Below are 7,570 nucleotides of genomic sequence, written 5' to 3'. Positions count from 1 at the left end.
TTTTAAATATTTTCATTTACATTCCCTCTGTAACTTCATAAAAATATTACTGTAAATGTTTAGAACTTCTACGTAAATGAATACTCTTGTGAGAGGTTATATATCAGTTAACGGGGTGATATATTTTTATGATGATTGCTTTTAGGAAAATGCTTTAAATGTTAAATGTTACATATTTTCATGGGTAGAGACTCACTCTGTATCTTATTGTGAATCTCTGCTACGTAAAGTCACAATTTTAACCTGGCCACAACGATCTTGTGTTGTTTACACCAAGAACACAACTTGAAATTGGGGCAAAGGGTTTAGTCTTGGCAGGTCAGAGAGGCAAATGTATAGGTCACACATTTGTTGCTAGGTAAGACTGTCCCTCAGAACAAACAATAAATATTTGTAGGAGAGCCTGGAGTCAGGCACTTGGGGTTTGAATTTCACATAACTTAATTTTTTGATTGCTAGTTCAACATTTATAAATATATAAATTACCCCAGGAGTTGCTGTGAAGAGTAATTATGCTCAGTACATGTTAATTATTATTAATATTATCATTGATAATTGAGTATTATTAATATCATTGATGATTTCATATTATTAATAATGTAAATCATTGAGAATAACTATTATAACTATCACTCCATCCCATTTCTCCTCACTCTGACACATACACACACTTTTCTGTGAGCTATTAAGAAAGGTAATTAATTTATACCCATTTAACAAATGTGAATATTAATAGCATTTATTTAATAGTTAACACTTACAGATCATTACAGGGACATTATCTCACTTTGATCCCTACCATAATGCTAGAAGAAAAATAGGGTACTTATTATTCCTGTTCGAGAAAAAAAGAACATTAAGGTTCATAGAAGTTAAGTAACATGATCGGACTCATACAGCTAATAATTAAGAGTAGAGATTAGTACCCCCAACTTTACAAGGATAATATTAGATCATGATACATTCCTTGCCGGTACGTATAGGAACTCAAGTACTGAAGAAACTAAGGGCAGAAAAATTTTTTCCTCATAAATTTCTATAATACTTTCAGGACTTAGTCATCAACATTGTAAAATACCTAATGGATTATTATACACTTGCCATATTAAGACGTCGAGTCAGTCCTTTGAAGTTCCTCTTCGTTGTTTAGTCTGCTGGGATTATGTTATTTCATCAACGACAGAACAATTACTGTTTTAACAAGATCCTAGGCTGCCACACCAGAAGTTAAAACTTTTACAGAAGTGTAAACAGCAGAGGTGACAAGAGGTTGACAAAAAGAAGCTGTTTTCCATAGTAGGAGAAGGGCCTTCCTCGCGGAGCTAGCGCATCACACGGGGAGAAAGGAATGCAGTCCTCAGACACTGCTTGCTTCTAAGGAAATGTTTCCCATTTTTACATACAGCATTAGTAGAAACAAGCAAATGTTATAACTGTAAAAACGTAGAGGATCCGATAGCAACTAATGATGTTAACATGAGACCTTTACTATGTTTTCTACCTGGGTCCCTCAAACCGACTCTGCCTTATCTGGCGTCCTCTGGGGATAGTTCACCATTATGCAGATGCTTAACACTTTCACATGTCATTGGGTAAAATATAATTCTCAGATGGGGAAAGGAGAGAAAACGTATCCCACTGAAGGGTAAGGATGTACGTTTTAGTTGCAGATCATTTACTCACTAGCCTCGAAACCAAGGACACTGTTTAATTTCTTATCACCTCAGCTTCCTTCTTCAGAAAAAGGGGATGCTAGGACCTGTTCTGTATGTTTTATAGAGTTGTTTATATTAAGTGTGACAACATATGTTTGAGAGACCTACATTCATGTTTTCTTTTAGATGTGTGTGTGTGTGTGTGTGTGTGTGTGTGTGTGTGTATGTGTGTTTAGTTGAAAATGCAGTGCATGCTCATGGTAAACAAGAAGGAAAAGGAGGAAGGAAAAAACAAAGCAAAATAAACAATATGAAAAGAGATAGAGTGAGAACCACGCAGCTCTGTGTTATCGTAAAGTTTTACCGTAATAATTGTTACTGTTGTTAGCGCAAGTGAGGGCAAAACCCAGATGTCCACAGGCGAATCGCTTATTCTGACAGTTTCTTAATCTATAAAAGAAGAGATCAAACAAGTTTATTTTTACCATAAATGGTATATTTACACATTATTCTCCAGAGGAAGTCACCAAAAAGCTTTTTTAAACTAAACTATAGTTCTACATTTTATTAAAACAAATGTGAAAAATAAAAGTGTCAAACAGGACACTCACAAAAGAAAGGTTTGGTATTTTCCAAAGTTTATTAAAATGAACATTGTGCGAAATAGATATATATATAATTCAATTCCAAAAATGTCCGTGAATTTCATGAAGAGACAAAAGCAAACTTATAAGCAAAGGAGAATTCTGATCCTACAGTTGCCTTAGCTAATAAGGAAATAGCTGGAATAATGATCGAATTCGCGAAATTTTAAAAAGTGAAAGAAAAGTGCTATTGAAACCATTTCTGTTGGGTAAATAAGGGTTGCAATAATAATATTAATTGTTGATCCTGTGTTGATTCCACAAACATTTTTTGAGCGCCAGTTATACTTCAAGCAGTGATCTGGATGGTGGGGCAACAAAGACTAAGAAATCAAAATTCACTGGTCCTCTAGTGAAGGAGAAAAATAGATAGGCATATAAATCAGTGTCCTCTGGGGTCAAAGGCATGAACAAGGGATCTACAAAAAATAGAAACCCGAAAGACTCCTCGCTATATGAAAAAAGTGCTCAGCCTCTCTAGTAATCAAAGAAATACGAATTACAACAAAAAGCTACACTTTACTTCTCTGGAAGTGGCAAATATTAGGAAGTTGCATAACCACGATTGTTTGAAGGTTATTGAGAAATGGGGCTGAGCTGGTCGGAGTGGGGCGCCGCTGCAGCCGTCCAGGAGAATGATACGGCAGTAGTCGGAATCCATACACCCACACTTTGATCCAGTGGCCTCACTCCTGGACATTCACAATAGGGAAATTCATGCTCACGGCCATGACACAATGTGAAGATTTCAATGTCGGCACCACTTCGAGCAGTTTGAGACAGACCGCATACTAGAGAAATATCTAAGAAAAAATGTCATGGGAGCAATACATTTGAGATAGCTAGAGCAACATAAAAACATAGTATTGAGTGAAAATGAAAAGAAACATCAAAAGCGAGAACACAGGATTGTTTAGTAAATTAAGATCATGGGGGAGAAAAACATATTTTCCAGAGTTGAATATCTAGCCAAAGAAATAGCCTAAGCAATTCATGCAAGTTCTAATGGAGAGAAGGGGTAATGAGACATGAGAATTAAAAAGGAAGGCAGGAAAATATTGATAAAATAAAAATAAGAGGAAGACCTTGCAGAAACTAATGAGAATGTTATAGTGTAAGGAGTATGATTAACTCGGCTTAACACTTGACATTCAGATAACTCTAACCTAAACAAACAAGGGAGTAAGAGCAACGGAGCAGAATAAAATGACATCAAGATGTGCAGTGGATGCAGAAGGTGCAAACCAGCTAGGCCAGGAGCTATCGGAAGGATTTCATAGAGTTGATGCCTGAAGGCTGAGTAAGAGGCACAGGTGAGATGCGAAGGTGTGGGATGAAAGATGTCGGGGAGATGATTTTAAGGTAGGAGGGAGGAAGGGAAAATGGCATGAATTCATAAAACACAATGTCGTGTTTGGAGAACTGCATTAATTCCCTTTGATGGGACCTATTTAGAGAAGTGTCTAAGATACTTCTGGAAAGATGCAAGGAGGCAAGATTACAAATTTTATCAAGGGCTTAATTATGCCAAGGATAGAGGTAGGTAGGGCCTGACATTAGAAAATGGAAGTGAAAAAGGTATAAACTCAAACGATCTTTCAGAGGTCACAGGAAGAGGGTGAGGCCAAGAGACGGTTTAGAATTTTAATTTGAGCACTTTGATAATGGTAATATGATTCGCAGAGATGGGCAAAACAGGATATGGAAAATTCTGGAAGGGAATATGGCAAGTTCCATTTCATCTAAACTACTCTCTCAATTAAACTTTTCAAAAGTTTCTCTATGACTTAAGACTAGTTCAGACTCTTCTATTGGGACTTTATGATGAGAACTCTATATGTGTCTCCAACCTTACGTGTTATGATTTAATAAAACCAAACTCCTCACAATACCCAGCGAGGAATTTAAGATTAAAGAAAGAGTACCCTGCTCCTCAACTCAGTACACAGGAGACACTGGGAATGTTTATGGGATGGATGAGGACCGAACCAACAGACAGGTTGTGGTATATGAGGGTCAGACAGTTCAGAATGGATCAAATTTTAAAAGAGATAAGAGAGGCTTTACAAGTGTTTTGTAACATGGCTTACAGGTTGTGAATCGGGAGGTCTGGGGAAATTACATAGCTTTCTGTCATGTGCTTTATAAATATTGTTTCCCGATTTTTACTTTTGTTTTTGTTCTGCAGAAATTTCAAATAATTGTGTAGTACTTACACACATTTTTTTTGTTCTGGCTTCTGTTTGGGGTCTTTTTTTATTAAGGCCAACCTCTCTCCCAAAAAACTGTTAACTTGTTTTTTAAAAATGCTTGAAGATAACTTGCTCTCCAAGCAGAATAAACCCTTTGTTTAAAAGCCGTGCTGCGAAGGTGCTTAGCGAATTATTTTACTACATGGATTTCAAGGAAAAACCACTGCTCCACCTGTAGTTCATATTTCTAACTAGTAGGATCAGAATTAATAGAGATGTCCGACTTTTGAAATACTGTTAATTTCTTAAGACTTTCTGATACACACATGACCCGCATTGATTTTGTCAACTTTGGCTAGTTTTTCTTTCAGAAGCTGTGTCTCCAGAACTGTGTCAATGCTCATTTGATGGACTCTTAACTTTCTTTCCTATGCCTCCAACATACTTTTTCCCTCATGAACAATTACTCAATTGTAACCAGACTTTGGTAGTATTATCTGGAAAATGGCGATTATGTCTTTACTTAAACACAACAGAGTTTGGCGGCAGAAAGTCCACTCGGGTTTAATAATTGCTTCTTAACCAACCCATTGCCTCTCCCAGGCCGGAATCTTGTCTTCATAGTCACTGAATACTCAGCATATATATCACAGTACCTAATACAGAGAAGTTACTCCATCAGTATGTGAAGACAAAGTGAACGAAAGAATGAACAAACTAAGGTTCATAGTCTCAATTCTGTCATTGACTTGATATGTGTATAAATCATTTAACCTTGCTGGGCCCCAGTTCTTCCTTCTGCTAAACAAATATAAACCCTAGCCTGAACACCTATAGGAAGAATAGGAAGATAGTCGACTTAGTGGTGATTTGAAAAATAAGACATTCAGGAAATTGACACAATCATATCAATATACATTTAATACATAACTTCGTATAAAGATGCGGAATATTAGAAATGCTAATTATGTGATATTGGCTATAAATGTAAAACAGAGGTCAGAAAATAATATTCTTTGTGTAAAGTGTATTGGCTAATAAAGTACTATTATATTATCTTTATTATCATTAGCAGTATTATTATGAAAAAGACAGAGCTGCCAGGTGGATAGGTGTTATTAACTATAAAAGTCATAACTCAATATTATAAGTTTTATGCTTTCTTTCATAATTTTGTTCCCACATTGGTTTATTAATTGTTTTGCTCATACTAGAAACTTCTTGGAAGTTTTATGTATAATTTTGATTTATTTAGGTCACTTTATAAACATTATACTCAGTTTAATTGATTGATGATAGTAGATCATTAGATAGCTGGACAGACAGATGTTTCTACCTAGATATGGTCACATTCACACTGTTTTCAGACTTTTAATACATTGCCAGCCCGAAAGGATTTTTTGAATCCTTCTTTTAATTGGGGTATGTAGGCCCGATAAAAATGTAGAAGAAGGAAGGTTTGGAGGAAAGCAATGTGGTTCAAAAGGAAGGAATCTAATATATTGTAAAGCACTGTTTATATTTGTTAATTTTATTCTATTTCCCTGCAGGTTTAAATGTTCATTTGGCTACTTGACTCCTGATTAGAGAACACAAAATGAATAACTCAACCAACTCTTCTAACAGTGGCCTGGCTTTGACCAGCCCTTATAAGACATTCGAAGTGGTGTTTATTGTCCTTGTGGCTGGATCGCTCAGTTTGGTGACCATTATTGGGAACATCCTGGTCATGGTCTCCATTAAAGTCAACCGCCACCTCCAGACCGTCAACAATTACTTTTTGTTCAGCTTGGCCTGTGCTGACCTCATCATTGGCGTTTTCTCCATGAACTTGTACACCCTCTACACTGTGATTGGCTACTGGCCTTTGGGCCCTGTGGTGTGTGACCTTTGGTTAGCCCTGGACTATGTGGTCAGCAACGCCTCAGTGATGAATCTGCTCATTATCAGCTTTGACAGGTACTTCTGTGTCACAAAACCGCTCACCTACCCTGTCAAGCGGACCACGAAAATGGCAGGGATGATGATTGCAGCCGCCTGGGTCCTCTCCTTCATCCTCTGGGCCCCAGCCATCCTCTTTTGGCAGTTCATCGTAGGGGTGAGGACTGTGGAGGATGGGGAATGCTACATTCAGTTTTTCTCCAACGCGGCCGTCACCTTCGGTACTGCCATTGCGGCCTTCTATTTGCCGGTGATCATCATGACCGTGTTATACTGGCACATATCCCGGGCCAGCAAGAGCAGGATAAAGAAGGACAAGAAGGAGCCCGCGGCCAACCAAGACCCGGTTTCTCCAAGTCTGGTTCAGGGAAGGATCGTGAAGCCAAACAATGACAACACGCCTGGCAGTGACGATGGCCTGGAGCACAACAGAATCCAGAACGGCAAAGCCCCCAGAGACGCTGTGACTGAAAACTGTGTCCAGGGGGAGGAGAAAGAAAGCTCCAACGATTCCACCTCAGTCAGTGCCGTCGCCTCTAATTTGAGAGATGATGAAATAACCCAGGATGAAAACACGATTTCCACTTCCTTGGGCCATTCCAAAGATGAGAACTCTAAGCAAACATGCATCAAAATTGTCACCAAGACCCAAAAGGGCGATTCATGTGCCCCGACTAATACCACTGTGGAGCTCGTTGGTTCTTCAGGTCAGAATGGAGATGAAAAACAGAACATTGTAGCTCGCAAGATTGTGAAGATGACGAAGCAGCCCGCCAAAAAGAAGCCTCCTCCATCTCGGGAAAAGAAAGTGACCAGGACGATCCTGGCTATTCTGTTGGCCTTCATCATCACGTGGGCCCCGTACAATGTCATGGTGCTGATCAATACCTTCTGTGCGCCCTGCATCCCCAACACGGTGTGGACCATTGGGTACTGGCTCTGTTACATCAACAGCACCATCAACCCTGCCTGCTACGCACTTTGCAACGCCACCTTCAAGAAAACCTTTAAACACCTTCTCATGTGTCATTATAAGAACATAGGCGCTACGAGGTAAAACGTCTTAGGGAAGAAGGAAGGCCGTCGAGAGGAGCTTGGGAAGAAGAAAGGGGTCAAGAGCTAGTTTTAAAATCTCTGC

General features: G+C 38.6%; 1 protein-coding gene across 1 annotated transcript in view; it reads left to right on the top strand.

The window, feature by feature from the left end:
- Positions 1-7,553, top strand: part of CHRM2 (cholinergic receptor muscarinic 2) — a 125,385-nt gene extending 117,832 nt beyond the window's left edge. Inside the window, exon 3 of the mRNA XM_011359505.2 lies at positions 6,042-7,553. Within this exon, the coding sequence (XP_011357807.1) occupies positions 6,089-7,489 (1,401 nt within the window). The 5' untranslated portion in view covers positions 6,042-6,088 and the 3' untranslated portion in view covers positions 7,490-7,553. The remainder of the gene's footprint in view (positions 1-6,041) is intronic.
- Positions 7,554-7,570: the final 17 nt, after the last annotated feature.

The sequence above is a fragment of the Pteropus vampyrus genome, unplaced genomic scaffold (assembly GCF_000151845.1).
Source record: "Pteropus vampyrus isolate Shadow unplaced genomic scaffold, Pvam_2.0 Scaffold48, whole genome shotgun sequence".
NCBI lineage: Eukaryota > Metazoa > Chordata > Mammalia > Chiroptera > Pteropodidae > Pteropus > Pteropus vampyrus.
The sequence above is the reverse complement of the archived record's forward strand: the minus strand, read 5'-3'. Positions and strand labels throughout refer to the sequence as shown.